At 41.1% G+C, this 18,321-nt stretch overlaps 1 protein-coding gene across 6 annotated transcripts in view; it reads left to right on the plus strand.

Moving 5' to 3' along the window:
- gria1a (glutamate receptor, ionotropic, AMPA 1a) overlaps nucleotides 1-18,321 on the plus strand; it is a 64,502-nt gene that overhangs the window by 36,084 nt on the left and 10,097 nt on the right. For all 6 annotated transcript variants that reach the window (XR_004658270.1, XR_004658269.1, XM_034883846.1 and 3 more), the window contains exons 10-13: nucleotides 729-935; nucleotides 1,261-1,709; nucleotides 15,571-15,769; nucleotides 16,268-16,515. Coding sequence is in view for 4 of the 6 variants with exons in the window: in XM_034883846.1 (XP_034739737.1) it covers nucleotides 729-935; nucleotides 1,261-1,709; nucleotides 15,571-15,769; nucleotides 16,268-16,515 (1,103 nt within the window). In the remaining 2 variants the exon portion in view is untranslated. The remainder of the gene's footprint in view (nucleotides 1-728; nucleotides 936-1,260; nucleotides 1,710-15,570; nucleotides 15,770-16,267; nucleotides 16,516-18,321) is intronic.

Genomic DNA, 18,321 nt, shown 5'->3' on the forward strand with positions numbered 1-18,321 from the left:
ATAGTGGGGTCCCAGGTGTTATGTCAACTGTAATTTGTCCGGACACCAATCAGTGTGAAATGTATAAATGTCAATACGATATAACAAGAAGAACAACCTGGCACCAGAGCAGAGGGCAGCAATGTCTGCTTCCCCATTTACACGGCTCAAATATAGACACCCATGCACACACACATATAGTTCTTCTTTTCAGATCCAATGTCTTCTCAGCTTTAAAAAGTCAGTCGAGTTCCTCCACTTCTTTGTGACCTTTGTTTTGTTATCAATGTGGCAATGCTGTCCTAATGATCACACTAAGGCACCTTTTGTATTATAATTACATGCCATACCTTTAAGGAACAAAGCCAAAATTATACCTTGTAATTTCATATAATTATATTTTAATTCAAACCTTTCATAGAGAGATGTTTTTGCAAAGCCTTAGCTAAGCAGGAGATAAAAAGATAAGATATGCACTGAAGCATAAAATGAAACCATAATATCCTTTCCCATATTATTAAATAGTAATATAAAACTTAACTACATGGTAAAGCATTATTATCATCCATAATGCTGTCTCTGGCTTAATTAGTTTAACAAATTGTCCTGCTGTAAAAGTTATGGTACAGTCACAATAGCTTGAAATTTGTAATTTTTTCAGAAGCTGTTTCTGTATATTATTTCTGACATCGGGTGTAATTGAATTAAAATACTATAGCTCATTGCATGGTTGCACTTTCATCCAACAGGAGTCTCCATATGTGATGCTGAAGAAGAACCACGAGCAGCTTGCAGGAAATGACAAGTACGAGGGCTACATTGTCGAGCTGGCTGCAGAAATAGCCAAACATGTGGGCTACCAGTACAAACTGAAGGTTGTTTCAGATGGCAAATATGGAGCCAGAGATCCCGAAACCAAGATGTGGAACGGCATGGTGGGGGAACTGGTTTATGGGGTGAGAGAACAGAGTTTTGTTTTGAATTATTATTTTCCATTTAAAGAGGTACAACATATAACATACTACTTAACTGCTAATACAAGTTGAATATCCAATGCTAGTGTCAAGACAGTTTGCCATGTTAACATGCTAAAATGTGCAATCAGCACTGAGCACCAAATACACTAACAGACCGACATTGCCATTCCTTAAATTCTTTACAATAGGTGTTATGATGAAGACAATTATGCGCTTTTTATCATTATCAACCACATACTACAGAACAGAAAGAGCCTGTGTATTTGTCTCTACATGCTTGCCTGCCTCCGTGTCCCTCCTTCAGAAAGCAGATGTGGCTGTGGCTCCTCTGACTATCACCCTGGTCCGTGAAGAAGTGATCGACTTCTCCAAGCCCTTCATGTCCCTTGGTATCTCCATTATGATTAAGAAACCCACCAAATCCAAACCTGGCGTGTTTTCATTCCTGGACCCGCTGGCGTACGAGATCTGGATGTGCATTGTGTTTGCCTACATTGGCGTCAGTGTTGTCCTGTTCCTTGTCAGTCGATTCAGCCCGTATGAGTGGCACGCTGAAGACTACGAGGAGGGCGGTGAGCCGCAGTCTCCCAACCAAGCATCAGCCTCCAACGGGGCAATGCAGCAGGGCCAGACACCAACGCAACAGAACACCAACCAGCAGAGTCCTGAGCAGACCAATGAGTTTGGCATTTTCAACTCCCTCTGGTTCTCACTGGGGGCCTTCATGCAGCAGGGCTGCGACATCTCACCACGGTAAGAAACCCAGGCCACAAAGGTTGATGTATTGCATCCACAGTGCTTTGAGTCTTGCTTTTGTTTGTTGGTACACAAAGAAACACTAAGCGCCACCTACGTACAATATATTTGGGTCTGCCACACCAACGCTTCAACAGGCTGTGTTGATTTCTTGTTCAGCTCAGTTGGGCTTTGAGATTTTGTTCTTTGCCAGTCCTTGTCACACAGAGCAACGATAAAAGTTTGATGAAGAGCAGCAGAGGGAGTTTATGATGGGGTCATGAGTATTTGATTTTCATTCTCCCTTTTCCAAATGCTTCCTGTGGTGGTTTAAACATGCCATGGACTTCTGGGACAGTTAAAACCTGTTGTTGTTAGCTTCCTCCAATGTTCTCAAATGTTCAAATGCTAATTAGTCCGTTGTCTGTGTATTGATCAACCTGTGGGGGAAGTTAAATATCAGACCCTTTGGAGATTGTCATGAAGGATCCTGGCTTGAGTATTGAGTGCTATGTGTTTGCTTCCCCTCGAGTGCTCTCAGGAGCTGTGGTATAAAACCCTTCTCAAAAGGTCACCAATTAAAAATCTCATTAAGTGTCTGAAATTAGAGACACTGAGGTCGACTTTCTGAGCTTTCCAGAGGGACTAGCAGGAGGAGATGAGAAGATAATGTCAGTATTATCACTGTTAGCTCTGAACCAGCAGAGACAGGTTAGGTCACAGATAGACACATATTTTCTTGTCTCTTTAAACATTAATCTACATACATTATGCAATGTGGTGGTGCACATATGCATAATACATCTATACTGTAGTAACTATACTGTGAGGATGGATTGGCCGATGCATGAATAGATACCATTTATTTGTAAGTTAGAAAAAACAATCCCTGTGTTTTCTAAGCTGATCAGTGACTGTGAACCAGAGACATGTTGTGTTGCTGGCCCTGGTCTGAACATGAGTATCTGTTTTTAGGGGAGTTACTGCCAGCCTACCCTAATTGTATGGCTGAAGGGTAGATATTAAAGCAATGTGCAATAGTCCATTTTTTATCTTGGCTTCCTTTTTGCAAATGTGTTATTAGTGTAACAAAATGTATTTTTTGCTTTGCTCTTAACTCTTCACAAGTTAAAAAAAGAGAAAATGTCTGCACCAACAGTCCTGCATGCTGCAGGTGCTCAGCAGTACATGATGTAGGTACTGGATCCATACTCCCGCGGGCCCTCACCTGACATTTACCATTTTCTGCCTGGAGACTGTGCTTCATGCAGGATGAAGCCTATTGTTCGTGTGTTCTTCTTTTATAGCCAGAAAATGCATCTTCAATAACTATTGATTTCCTTGTACGCCTCAGAGGAAGAGAATGTCACTATGCATCCGCAAACTGTCCATTCGCTGTGGTCTCTCTTTTTTATGCACACACACACATTTTTTCTGAGTGTGTGCATTTGTGTGTATGGCTCTGTATGTGTGCTTGACCACACATTGGTTCACGCGTATTTGCACAAAATTTGCATTTATTTTGCTTGGGGGGTAGCTGTGCTGATGCAAGAAGTTTAACTGACTGTTTAAGAGGACAAAACAGATTGTTTCTTTGCTTGCAGCAATTCTGCTGATGCCACCTTTAACTGCAATTAACCAGATTCAAGACATTCTATTTTTGTTTTCCAGTTGTAAAAACTGAAACAAGACTGTTCTGTTTCTGATAAAGAGAGATTCGACATAGTAGCAATACAAATTGAGCGTTGAGTTTTATTTGCCTAGTAACAGGAATCATTTTGTCCTTCATGTTCTCTTTTAAATAGGTTTCCGTTAGAACAAAGGATGTCATCAGAGAGGGTGGCAGCGTTAGGGCCTCCTATCCTCCAAGGACTTGAGTCAAATGTCTTCTGTTTCTTAAAATGTCCTTCCAAGCCGACTCTCACTGTCAATTTTTAGTTCTTTAAAAGAAGAAAGAAAGAAAATGCCAGAAGTCGGTTAGCGTGTGCAGCGGTCCGTCGTGAGGCGATCAGCATGGTGGAGTTCGCTTGGTGTGTTAAAAACTAACACAGTGAATGTTTCACCCCACTGAGTACTGCCCTGAAGGAAACATCTTCTCCTTGAATATTTGGGTGACCTAGTTGCTCTAGTTAGCACAGCCTGTATTCACGCACAGAGGTGTGTGTTGATCTCCTAAAGCTTCAAGAGCTCCTCTGCAGGATTTTAAGGACGTGGATTGTTATTGCTTGTGTTTTGTCAGATGAAAGCAATAGTACTCGTAACCGCGCACACTCTGTTGCCAGGGTTTCACCAGAACACCGTTGCATTTGGGGTTTGGAGATTTTGAGAGAATTCATTTTTTATTTGGAGAGGCTTTTGTGAAAAAAAGGTTGTTCTTACATGCACGTGGGCATATGCTCATTTCTTTTTGATCTGTTTTTGTACTAAGATCATTTACATATTGTATTTGTGCACTTTTTTTAAGCTATGGTGCGTAGTTTTTGTCTCCCCATGTGGAATTTTAATTAATAACAACACTGTCAGTGCGTCCACATGACAAGGGCCTTCGTTGATTGTGCACCACCCCCACCCCTCCTCCACGCAGCTGCTAGTTAACCCATCAAATCAAGATGACATGAAGGATTAAGAAGAGGAAAATATCTTGTTAATTTGATGTCCTATTGGTCTCCAAAGTTGGACACTGCTGTTGTCCTTTCTTAGTGGTGATGTAAACCGCACCACTCGTGCTGCTGGCTGCGAAAGTCGCCGGTCTACACCATGGTCTAAACATAGTCCCACGGAGAAATCCAGAGAGCGCTGTGTGGAGCTAATAGTCTAACTTAGCTTTGTAGTAACTCATTTGGCAACGGCTTGAATGTAACGGACGTTCGTTAATATAAAGAAGTTGCGCAATGTTCCTTTAATTAAATTCATTATAATTCCAGGTATGTAAGGTGCCTTTTTGTATAACCTAATCCGATGTAAAAAAAAATAATTTGGGGTTATTTCCTTCATCTATGTCTCCTTTTTACTGGATTTCTGTTTTACTGTTACATCTAAGAAACAAAAGCTCAACTACAACACGTGGGATTTTATTTATTTTACACTAACAAAAGATTCTCAGAACATCAGCATTACCTCACATCGTTTACAGTTGTGATAGAAGTATTCAGATTACACTGCAGAACCTTTGATATTGATATTGCCCTTATAGTTTCAGAGTGTAATTAGTTTATACACCGCTTTTGTAAAGACAGGTGGACAGGTGCATTTGTTATGATTACTTTACATATGATAAAAACCTAATGAGTCAACAACTTTGCTAACACAGCCAAAGATCAAGCAAGACATGGCCAGCCAGCTGACATTACTAGCCCAGCAGCGAGAGGGCCAGCTCCCCGTCTGTCCTGCAGCCTTTTATTCTGCAGAGCTCCTGCCAGTGGATAAAAGGCAGTTCGGTTGCTTGCTCAATCTCTTTATTCTCTTATTGGTTCATTGATGTATTAATCATGTGATTATTTATTTCATATCTAATATTTTTTTATCAATTCATTGTGGCTTAATACTATCAACTGCTGATCGTTTAATACAGTCTTATTGGTATAAAATATTAAATATCAAAAACCTGTAAAAGACATTCCGTTTCAGAACAAACAGACATTTCTGAGCAGGTGCTTGTAACTGCCCGACACTGTGCCTTTGTCACTAATCGGCGAGGACAGAATGTTCTAGATGTGCATTCAGCTCAGAGCACCTTACTCTTTATGCTTCTCCATTCAATCAGAGACAAAAGGCCAAGCAACAACACTGATGATCCACTCTGTCCTGGATTAATCAGTAGGCGTGTTTCATTTCCCTGTGTGTGTGTGTGTGTCTGTGGGGGCCCCCCCATTCTATTAAAAGCAAGCACTTATTGTCATTATCGTGGTCTGCTGTCTTGCAGTATTGTGTTGGTCTGAAGGTATCTCTTTGTTTACAGGCAGATGTGTGTGTGTGTGTGTGTGTGTGTGTGTGTGTGTGTGTGTGTGTGTGTGTGTGTGTGTGTGTGTGTTTGTACGTGCGTGCATGTGCTCATATACTGTACATGTAGTCTGTGTATACATGTTTTTAGGCATGTATTCATACATTGATGTGTACAGTACTAAGTGTGTGTATTAGCCACCCTGCTTCCTCTGCTATTTCTTCTCTGTAAGATCTTGTTTACTGTGCTCTTTCTAAATGTCAGCACTGTCACTCAGGCCCTCCAATAAGCCCCAGTCCGTGCTGTTGGGCCCTCCCTGTGTTTATCGCTGCAGACAGGTGGACTCTGAGAGTGATCCCCCCCACACCACTCCATCTATCCATCCCTCCTCCCATTTACTTCCTCTCCTATCACCACTTTTCAGGCTTCCTCTCATCTGCTCTGCTTGCCGTCCTTTATAGCCTCTTGCAGCGGTTGGGTTTGGTTAAAAATGAATCTCATATCTTGGTTTTGCTGGTGCTTCCGGTTTCTCCTGAACCCCCTCAAACACTGGAAGATTTAATTTGTGACTGTGATTTTACCTTTTTCATGGGAATGACAGTATGCTTGTCTTTTGTTTGGCTTTGGTAAGTTGTACAGTAGTGATTTCATGCATCTTCTTGGTTCAGAATTAGAAATGCTCTATCACATCTGGACACATTTTAAAGCCTATTCTGATGCCTTAAAATTATTGGAGCATGGGCTCGGAGTATATAAGATCGTGCAATATATAAAGAAGATGTTTTGCCCTAATGAATTAAGATATGTATTTTCTTCTTCATTGCTGCTGGAAGCACCAATAGGATGATTTTACTGTGAAGCAGTTGTAGGACAAAAGATGGTGTAAATCCAGGTGTATTAAACAATGCAGGTGATGAATTTACTTATCAAACAGTATCAACAAATCACAGCAAAGGGTAGCCAATCAGAAAACAGGTTTCTGTTGGAGGCAAGAGAGTACAAAAGTAGGAAAAGCAGCAGCATAAACATTCAGCAGGAGCAGTATTATACTTGACCTTGTGGATTTGAACTTGGCTTGAGTTTGTGTGTAAAGCTTGCCAGGTGGGAGCACTGTCAGAAAGAGAACTTGAGTAAAAGGCGTGGGTTCATGATGTTCCTCCTGTAAATGTGTTTTGAGATGTTTATGTCTGTGACTGTGTGTGTGCATGTGCGTGTGTGCATGTGCGCGTGTGTGTGTGCGTGTGTGTGTGCGTGTGTGTGTGTTTGTGTGTGTGTGTCAGATGGCCCTGTGGCTCCTCAGTGCCTGTGTTGCTCTCGTTACAAGATTGTAGACTGAAATAAATCTGCTCTGTCACTCACACCCCGCCTGCCACAACAGCAATTTCTCAGCCGGGCGGTCAGAATCATCCAATAATGGATTGAGTGTGGACTGTATTATGGTAACCCGGCTGAGCTTTTTGTCATACAATGATGCTTGTTGTGTAATTTCTCTCAATATTGGCTTGTAATAATTCTATTCTGAACCGACTCGGTTTTTAAAACTGTGATGTTTAAAATGTCAGAGTGTCCCTGAACACACCACCATGGACAGGTTTCAAAATAGTAGAAAACATATAGAAAAATAGAATATATAGAAATATAGAAAAACATGAAAATGTACACTGTGGGAGAGTGTCTATCACAAACCACTTTATAAATTCTTTTCAACTTGATCCTCATAGTGTAGTCAAAGGAATGAAAAGTACTGGCTGTTTGAGGCAGAAATCAAACAAATACCAGAATTGGAAGTAGATTGAGACCTCCTCCCATCAGACGAGCACATGCATATGCACCGGCTACATACATAAACTGCATTTCGTTGCCTTGTACCTGTGTAATGACAATAAAGTTGAATCTAATCTATTCTAATACGTCGACTGTACGAGTACCAGTCATTAATTTCATGCCTATGCCGTTATATAGTGAGATTCTATGAGACTCGTCACCCTGTATTCTTTGTTAAGCCCTTGGAGATGACATACTGTGATTGCAGGCTCCAGGTTATGTTCAGCAGAGGTCTAAACTACCAGCTTGTGTGCTGCATTTACGATTTCTCTCACCCTGCCTCTGGCGTCTCAGCCTCTGGTCATCGTAGCAAGCTGCTGCCATCCAGACAAGGAGGCACCATAGGCGGTGTGAGAAACCAACGTAAACGTGGCAATGAGCTCGGCTAAAGGTTAACCCAAGGTTCTCCCAACTGTGTTCAATACAATAAACTGGATTGCATTTTCTAACCTAACCCTAACCCAGTTCTTCATAGTGTGAGTAGATGGATGACAGTAAAGTCTCTCTTATCTAATAGTTTAGTCTGAATTAGCTGGAGCCGTGAGCCTTTGGCTAGGGTTTGCAGAACTTTTACGTGCATCTGCATTTGTAGAACAGCCTATAGGAACAGCCTATAGGAACAGCCTATAGGAACGCTCTCTCTCTCTCTCTCTCTCTCTCTCTCTCTCTCTCTCTCTCTCTCTCTCTCTCTCTCTCTCTTGCTGATATGACCTGTGAATGGCCAAAGTCTCCCGTCATTGGCAAGATTTTCTACAGCCTGAAAACAGAGCAAAGAGGAGGTGGAGAAGTGTTGTCTTCTCTCAGACCATTTGAAGTACAATATGTTGAAAGATTATTATGGAATAATTGCCCAACAATGCCAAAAATAAACTGCCTGCCGTAGGGCCTAAAATATGCAAAATTATGCATATTGTCTCGTAAGAATTAACTTGGCACAGCCATTGCTGATACTATTTTGATTCCATTGGGTTGCACTGTGGATGGTTCTCTTCCTTTAACTCACATTTTACATAGCACACTGTATTTTACATTTCTATGGAAAATACTTCCTTCCATGTGTCTGTATAAAGCAGCCAAACTTTATGAAATCATAAATAGTGGTCTTGTCTGGTACAGTTTGTTGCATGAGCCAATGTCAGAGGCTGTTCAGTTGCTAATCAGGCCCCGGGGAAGAGAGGGAATTATTGATCTTATCGTATTATGTATCACTTTGCGTTATTGTTGTTTTTATTATCATTAAGAGCAATAAATTAGATTGTGTTACAAGCCATTGAGTTACATAATTGTGGTGTTAGTGAATTGCGTCAAAGCAGTTGGGGAAGACGTGGTAGGGGAAATGATTTATTCATAAAGAAATGGTTCAGTTTAGTTCACGGCATCACTTATGTTTTATTTGTCTAGACATTGCATGAAGGCAATATTTGATTATACATGCATGCACACTCACTAGCAGAAACTATTGACACACACACACACACACACACACACACACACACACACACACACACACACACACTTGTACTTCCCCAGAGGATCTCACTGGGGTATCACACTTTGTACCCAGACAAAGACACCATCCTCTCAGAGGCATACACTCCGTAAACTCTGCATTTAAAACATACAGGCACACGTATGCTTCCAGCAGCAGAGAAGGGTTTGCTTTAATCAAGCTGTGACAAGTGAATGTCTTTCCTGCCACCATGAATTAAACACCAGGCCTGAGGCCACATGGGAAATCTATCTGGACCAAAGTAAACATTGCCAATAGTTTGAGTGGATAGATGTGGGCCTTGATACTTAGAGGTTTATCAGTCATCTGTATGTTTGCTCCCCTTTAAGTTACAAGGTGCCGTAACGAGAGCTTTCGCTCTGTAATAGCAATTCATTTCTACTATAGGGCTGGTTGCCCTTACAGAGAGAAAGACAGGAAGAGGGAGGGGAGGAGGAGTGAGATGACTAAAGTCTCTCTCAGCTCAGCTGTACTGTTTGGAGTGCAGTGTGCTGCCATGGCAACCGTAAAGAGACCGATTTTTGTGTCAGAGCAGTGAAGCTTCACATCAAGTGTCTCGGCTCTGTGAAACTGCAGCTGAGTGCACATGCATGTCATCTCTTTGTGTTATTATACATCCAAATTGGATGCACTAGAAGTCCGTTTATGTGTGTGCTGAAGGTATTGATTTTCAGTGAACAGTTGTGATGTATCTGTGTTTAGATTCCTGTTTTCTGGCTGGAGTGACTAAGAGCCTGTGCGTATGTGTGTGGGCGCGTAGCGACTGCTCTCACAGCTCGCCAGCACTGACTTATCTCAGGTTACATGAGGCTAAGACAGCATCCATGATATCACTCAGCGACCCCGTTTACAGCCACTGATACAATGATTACAGCCATATCTCAGTCGTATTGATTCTTCTGCACCAACGCTCCAAATGGCTGGGAGTTGTTGCGTTTTTTATCCACTACTCAAACGAGCCATATGTTGCAAAGCAACACTTAACTCTGCTGCTTCTTAATGAAACCAGCATACATTAAACAACTACATAGCATTTTCAATCATGCTTTTTGTCAAATCTACCATTTGCATACTTTAATAAGTGCAACTACCAGCTTTTGGTACTGGAACAACATTATCATAATATTCTCTTTTTATCTCAATGGCTTGGTAATACTGACCTTTAGAGGGAGAGCGAGAGAGACATTTGAATAAATCATATTTTGTGACCCCTGCTTAAAGCTTGCATGTTAGTCTGTCCTCTGAGAAACAAGCGCTCTGAAAATATACAGTATAACAATTGTGCGACTATCAAAACAAGAGCAACCGAGCAAACAAAAATCTGAAATAAACCCACCACTTTGCAACCTTATTAGCCATAACACATTCTCACTCCCTAGAGCCTCATTTAGCAATATCGAGACAGAGAGACACTGAATGAAGTGGTGAAAAGCTTCAAACACAATGTTAGCGTCAGATAAGTGCACTTTCAAATAGTGGTTGTTGTTTTCTGTGGCCCAGCGTGCACTAAAAGCATCAAACCAACTGGACATGTTTTGAAGCCACCTAAATTGTCCTTTTGCGTGTGGTTCCAGGAACCGCAGTGACCTATATGGTGAAAGGTTACATAAAAAAATAATGACGTTTATAAACACTATATGCTGGTTAATTATCCTGACATGCCATATAATTATACATTTTCTTTACTGGCTGTTTTTGGATAAGTTGCTATATGGAATTGAGGGCTTAAAAAAATCTTTTAACCTTTACAAGCAGCTATATACGGAGCCCCCAAGGTGACATGGAGCTGGCACTGTCCAACAAACAGATCAAATTAGGTCATTAAAATGATTTGCCTCAATTATCCCAGCCTTAGATGTTAGAAAGAATACAGACATGGTGTGCACACAACCTAGAAAGAGAACAGAGCTGTCCAGACATAACTAATAAAGTCGTCCTTTACTTTTATTTTCTAGAAGAAATACTTTCATTTTGGAGAAATAACTGATGTGGCCAGCAGGGTCCATACATTGAGTTGCCGTTAGGAGTGTATTTATTTAGTCGAACTTCCAGAGAAAGTCTTTGTGTGAGGGCCCATAAAGATAGAAGTCTCACTTGATCTGCTGTGGTCTCATTGTGTTGATGAGTGGATGCGCTCTGATGTGGTCGTGATATAAATAATGTGTTGGTGTTATTTTCTTTCAGATTTTCTTTGTATCCCTGTCATCTTTTATCCGGTGAGCTGTGGTTGCTAAGGATGTTTCCTGCAATTCGACACAGCAGTGGCCAATTAGTTAGCACATACGCACAGTAATGCTTAAGCACCAGCTCTATATATGTGTGTGTGTGTATTTACCTCTCTGTCTGCTGCCCCTGCAGTTTTTATTTTTTTGCATGGCTCCACTTCACCAGCATGCCGCTCTTAGATTTGGAGAGTGGCGGTGCCCAGTCATTGAGAACATACAGCTGTCTCGCTAATTTTAAAGAAGCAAAAAAAAGCAGTGTAGCAGAAAAGTCCTTTTCCATCCCTGATTTGTCTTAGAATCACACCATAATTAGAGACCATTTTCTTTCTCATTCAAACCACTGTAATTCCTAATCCATTGTAATGTGGCCATTACTGGCTCATTTTTTTACACTTGCTAAAGTCATTAGTCATTGCTAATTACCATATCGAATAGAGGAGGCCAGCCGGGGGAATTCTACTGAGAGTTTAGTGCTAAAGCAGATTTTTAGGGAGCTGTGAGTGGAGATCATATAGCAAGGGATGAAGGTCTGCATCTGACATACTGTAGAGAGATGGTCCAGTTCGTTTTGCTGTCTATCCAAACAGACACACACACACACACATGAAGGAGTTTTTGTCTCTCTTATGTATGAGCCCCTAAGCATGCGCTACTTATAATGCTTATAAAACTGTACATATACAACATGAACACACACTCGTTGCTCGGGTTGGATTTGCTTTCCAAGTTTGAAAAAATACCAAAATTCATAAAGCTGCTAGATTTAATATTACTGCATTTAACAGCAGATCACATAACTTTGTGTATGTGAAAGCACTCACATGTTGCGAAAAAGCAACCAAAAATAATTCAGCGTCTTTTAGCTCATTGTCTTTGGTTCCGTCTCAGCGCTCTCATCAACCCCGGTCCCAGATACAGAAGTGGACTCATTTCCATGTCTCACTATGGGATAGGTCCCTTTTAGAGTGAGACTTCTCACTCTTGCTACTCAGAAGATCAGAGTTGTGCACGTTTTCAGCAAAAAAAACAGCAGCTAAAAAGAAGGTATGTTTAGGGTGACTCCATTGTTTTATATTTGCTGGATGTTTGCTAACGTTTTATTATGTAATATGTCTTTTTTGTTGCGCCGCACCCAAGTGGCCAGAAAAAACTGAATGTCAAAGGTCTTGATCTCTCTTTTCTGTTAACAATGTTTAAAACATCTCTTAGATTATCAGTCTTTGGGTAGCTCATCTTAAATGTGTAGTAGCAGTAATATGTAGTAAACCTAAATGGATTCAGTCAGGGATTTTAAAGCATTCAAATTTGATATGCAGATTTGGTTTCAAATTTGAGAAATTGCTATAAAACCCAAGCCCGACTATAAACATCCCTTGAATAATCCATTATTAAACAATGGGTTACTTTTTGATTAATCACTCTAGCATATATTCCATACATGGTATGATATCACACACAGTTGTGTTGTATTCCTGTGTACATCACGGCTGTGGAGTTATTGCTTTTGCTGCTCAAAATTGCTATTCCTTTTCTTGGTAATGCAATAAACAGGGCAGAGTGAATAATTGATTAATCATTGCCTTAACAAGACTATGAAATTACAGTGCTACATGGAATGATTTCCTTACTGTAATAAGACAGCTTAGTTAATGTTTTACCAAGGCACCAAGGTTGGCCGCTGTGCAATAATGTATGAGGAGAGGAAAGAAGACTCAGAGGAAAGAAGTTCAAAGGGAAACAAACAGAGACAAACAGGTCTAAGTTTGCCAGTTGCTCTGCTCAACTAGGAAAGAGGACTGCCTCAGGAAAACCAACACACACACACACACACACACACACACAATTGAAGGAGAGGGATTAGACAGCTGTTTACTGCCATCTCTGGAGGCCAGCAGCAGTCAAGGCTAAGGAGTTTGTCAGCCTCTGGTGGTACTATCCAGTTTACTTTTCCTCCCTGCCATCTCTCTCTCTCTCTCTCTCGCTCTCTCTCTCTCTGTCATTCTCCCTTTCTCTCAAGCTGCTGTTTCCCCCGCGCCCAAAGGTCTCATTAGCACTTCTCTCAGTGTGATGCTGTGATACTGTGTCAGGCGAGATGTTTTATTTAATGTTAATATTTTTGGGGACTGTTGGTCGGGTAAAACAAGCATCCAAAAGACACCTTGGACATTAAGAAAATTCAAATCTGTCAATTTCTTTTCTTTCTAGAATTTCAAATACACATCAATTGAGACCAAAATTAGATTAATAAATAATGAAAATCATTGTTAGATGCAGCACTAATTGTTGTGACGTTCTTTAAATATTCTTGTTTTCACATTGGATTTTATACAATTTAGTTTTTTTAACCCAAACTGTATCAACTCTGTACTTATTTTTATCAAATTTAACCACTTTTGATCTCTTTAATAATGTTCTTGACATGTTTCTATGATATAGATATCCTACTTGATCCATCCTTTGAGATTTCATTTGCTCATTGGATGATGTGTACCTATTTGGTTCAACCTTTAGCACTGCATGTGTATGGTAATAGTATCTATTTGATACTGCTTGTATTAGCTGAATTAGTTGATCGGATGATGATGGTGATGATGATGGAACTTTATTTATCCCGAGGGAAATTGTTTTGCAAAGTTACTCTGACAATCCGGCCCACATCAAGATGTTGGGTCTGGGAACTCAATCCGAGGGGCGGGATAAACAGCTGTCTTTCAAATTCCCTCTGCACGCAACAGGACAGTGCTCCAACCAACCAGAGCAACGGTGGTTGATAGATTCAACTTTAAACTCCAAACACACCTTCCTTTTTTAAGTCGATTGGACAGACGCTGTTCTCCAGCAGCAGCAGCCATCTTCTTTGTTTTCGAGTAGCAGGGCGTTCACGCCTGGGTCTGTCCCAGGTTTCTGCCTAAAAGGACGTTTTTCCTCGCCACTGTCACACTGCTGCTTGCTCTGGAGGAAACTACTAGAACTGTTGGGTCCTTGTAAATTCTAGAGTGTGGTCTAGACCTCCTCTATCTGTAAAGTGTCTTGAGATAACTCTTGTTATGAATTGATACTATAAATAAAATTGAATTGAATTGAAATTGATGCTGGGGAGTGCTGCTGGTGCCCTATGAATGGTGGGTTTTTCTTGGACTACGTTTACATAAATATATGAAGTGTATGAAACGATCTGGGGACCGAGGTGTTGTAAAGTCTTCAGTGTATGTGGTGGACAGCATGGGGATTGTTTTACTTATGTTTTACTATATCTCTAATGGGCTGAAATGGAGAGTTCTGACGCAGGAGAATGGGGAATTGTTTGCTACAGTAGTAAACAAGAACTGAGGCATCCAGAAACGCATGATGATTTTCTCACTGCACAGAAAAAGCTTAACCTTATGCACACCCTTTTTCAACAGTCATCAGTGAACAAGTCAAAAACACACACACACAACCTGCAGACAGCTCTGCATTCCCCCAACTGATTTTCAAAGGCTCGGCATCCATTCTGTGTTTGCTCTCCACTCGCTGCCTGACTGCTCTTTCATCATCCACCCATCATCTGAAAAGCATCTTAAATGATTATGTTTTAGCTTCTCCCTTCTATTTTTCATACTTAATCTTGCCTTCATGTTCACGCTCCATTTGGCTTGACAGCACAAAGGTGAATCATGAAAGCCTTTTTTGTTTCAGATTTGTGTCATTTCCATTGCGTAAGCTCCGCCGCTCTGTGCCTCGGCACTTGTTGGGGACCCGATATGTAACGCAACATGATTTCTGCTGTTCAGGCTGGCTTCTCCTGAGGTGAAAATAGAGAGAGTGAGGAAAGGCAGGGATTTGACTCAGAGGATTTAGCAAATCATCCAGTTGTTTTCTTGTTTTGTTTTTTCAAAGTGCAATTAGAGCAAGTGTTCTCCTCTGCCCATTAATCCCAATTAATGTGCGTTGTTCCATGAATACATATTGGCAACTTTCTTAAAGTGTGATTCATTTTGGCGGGCTGGAAGCTGAGTGGGTCTTTGTGGAACTGGTTATCTTTCCTCAGCACATTGGTCTAAGCTATCCAAGGCTGGTGAAACGAAAAGTGTGTCAGTGCAGAGGGGTGGTGATGCAATGTAGGTCATTTGGGTGGTGTGAACATCGTAAGGTTTTTAGATTTCTTATCTTGATTGCATGCAAAATTGGCCAGGAACAGAACAGATGAGTTATTGCTTTTGCTGCTCCTATTCTATTCCTTTGGTTGGTAATGCAATAAAAGGGGCAGAGTGAATAATTGATTAAAACAGGTCTGCAGTTTTTTTTGGTACAAGTTGCTGCTTGAACATAAAATTGATTCTTACAGTATTCTATAAATCTATCTATGACCAACCAAAGATCCTGTCCTTCTGTTTTTAGCTCTCTGTCTGGCCGGATTGTTGGAGGCGTCTGGTGGTTCTTCACCCTCATCATCATCTCATCCTATACTGCCAACTTGGCTGCCTTCCTGACAGTGGAGAGGATGGTGTCACCCATCGAGAGTGCTGAGGATTTGGCCAAGCAGACGGAGATCGCCTATGGGACACTGGATGCCGGCTCCACCAAAGAATTCTTCAGGGTGAGAAACCAAAATTCAAGCTTGCATTCACATGATTGATTAATCAAACCTTTGTGACAATTACATTGCATTTCCTGCAAATGCTTCACAATAAAATCCCCCCGGTGATCACCCAGATGAATGCTTTTAATTTGAAGGAGTAGAAGAAGGAAATACATTATCAGTAACTCAGTAACGGTGAACAGGAAAGTGAACAGCAGACAGTGAGGCCGATGGGGTGAAAATGCTGGATTTGGAACCTGTCACATGTCCTGTTCCTGAGTTCAGGTTGGGAAGGGCAGACTCCGCCACTAACATTGAAAACTACCACATAGAGAACTACAAAATATAAACACATTAAATTGCTGTTAATAAAATAACGTTTACCATAAATAGTTTCTAAACTTAATTTCATGAGAATGCTGTATGATACCTTTAACACAGTATTCATCAAGTATTCACTGATGCTCTCTTTCTCCATCTTCTCATCCCTCTCTTGAAAAACATTCTGGCTGTCAGAGGTCAAAGATCGCCGTGTTTGAGAAGATGTGGTCCTACATGAAGGCGGCCGACCCGTCCGTGTTTGTCAAGACCACAGACGAGGGCGTAATGAGAGTCAGGAAGTCCAAGGGCAAGTATGCCTACCTATTGGAGTCCACAATGAACGAGTACATAGAGCAGAGGAAACCGTGCGATACTATGAAGGTGGGAGGAAACCTGGACTCTAAAGGTTATGGCATTGCCACACCCAAGGGCTCCCCTCTCAGGTAAACCCTGCCACTGCAGCGTGGCTCGATAAAAGCCTCCGAGTGCTTTTATTGGAGCTTGTGCATGAGCGTCATCTGTCACATGTGGATCTGTCCATCGGGCTCATTCATCTGTGCATCTTTTTATCATAACACAACTTGTCAGTGTTAGTATTCGGTTCTACTTTGAATGCATATTAACCATGACAATCATTCTACACTTCATTCTACTTCATTGATCTTTTTCCTTCTTTTGCACACTGTCACAAAGACATTTACAACTTCATCACGCCCATTATCACCACTGAAGTCCCTTTTTGCTCGTGCACATGTATGTGTGCAGCTAGCCTATTCACAGCTGACTTGTGAGCACCAGCAGAAGTGTAAAGTTGGACTATGAGATTTCCCGTCCTCTTTAAGCAACAAGTGTTTTCCTGCTGCCCTTTAATTACTTTCTAAACCTTCATCATGAGCATTTGTGGTGGATGGTTTTACATCTGCTTTGAAACTGAAGCCCCCCCCCATTAAACACATACAGAAACACTTATACCAAATGTAAATGCACCTCCTACAACCCAGCAGGGCCCTTGAAAGCAGGATTACAGCTTAAAGGGCCTCATCCCATATTGCTATTTTTCCACTTACGCCGAGGCTCACATCTTGAATGTGAAGTCAGCAGAGTTGAATTTATATTTGCCACAGTCAATGTGATAATTAACGTAGTGAACGCTAATTCATACCGAAAGTAGTTTTCTGTCATTGATGTCCAAGAGCAGCAGCTGCCTTTTCATATTACATTTACATTTACACCCTTAACCAACATCCCATTCAATATTTCTTGCAAATACAGAGAGAGTACAGGCGCTGGTGGCATCTGAAGTTTTTGATCTGTCTCTAATAGGACTCATTTATTTTAATGAAAGGAGCCATATGGGGACATTTCTTTCAAACTCACTGGGGATTCATTCAGGGTTCCAGCTTGGTTGACAGCCAGAGGTCAAGACACGTTGTCTAGAAATGCTGCCTATGTCTTACTCGGAGGCTCTATTTAAATTTCTTACAAATTACATTTATACAGCAAGTAAGTGCTGCATCAGTAACAAGACAACTGGCAAAGTAATCTGCTCCCAAGTAATACATTCAGATTGGTCCAAACCTGCCACTTAGCAATGGGATGCATTGTTGAACTGCTGAGGAGGCCCCGTTTTCTCTCTCTCTCTCTCTCTCTCTCTCTCTCTCTCTCTCTCTTTCTCTCTCTCTCTCTCTCTCTCTCTCTCTCTCTCTCTCTCTCTCTCTTTCTCTCTCCTTCAGTCTTTGTGTTATGCCTGAACAAAGTAATAATGTGTTTTGCTCTCTGGCCACTCACACATGTCTGATACTGAGTTTCATCTACAGATAACACACTTTCTTGACTGGAAGTGTTGTATTAAAGAAAAGACATTTAGAACCACTCAAATATGTTTATGATTGATGTAAAAAGTTAAGAAAAATATGTGTGCTGCTCACCTCTGATCAGACATCAGTGAGTGTCCACTGACACTCAAAAGGTTCAAAGTGTTGTGTTCAATCTTACCTGCAGTGCATTGGTAATCTAATCATTTCCACAGAGTACTGAATGTTAGCGATTCACTGACTGGATAATTTTTGATTTTTGATACCAAAACTCGGGGGTATGGGCTGACACCCAGTAAAGATCTCATATCAGTGCCCCCTTTTTTAATTTATTAGTCTTGTTACCAATTCCTTAACTGAGGAAAAACACGCCATCAAGCTTATCTTTTCTCATACATGTAACATGCGCAGTTCTTACTATAAGACTACTGTGAT

This window comes from Etheostoma cragini, chromosome 10, assembly GCF_013103735.1.
Source record: "Etheostoma cragini isolate CJK2018 chromosome 10, CSU_Ecrag_1.0, whole genome shotgun sequence".
Lineage (NCBI taxonomy): Eukaryota > Metazoa > Chordata > Actinopteri > Perciformes > Percidae > Etheostoma > Etheostoma cragini.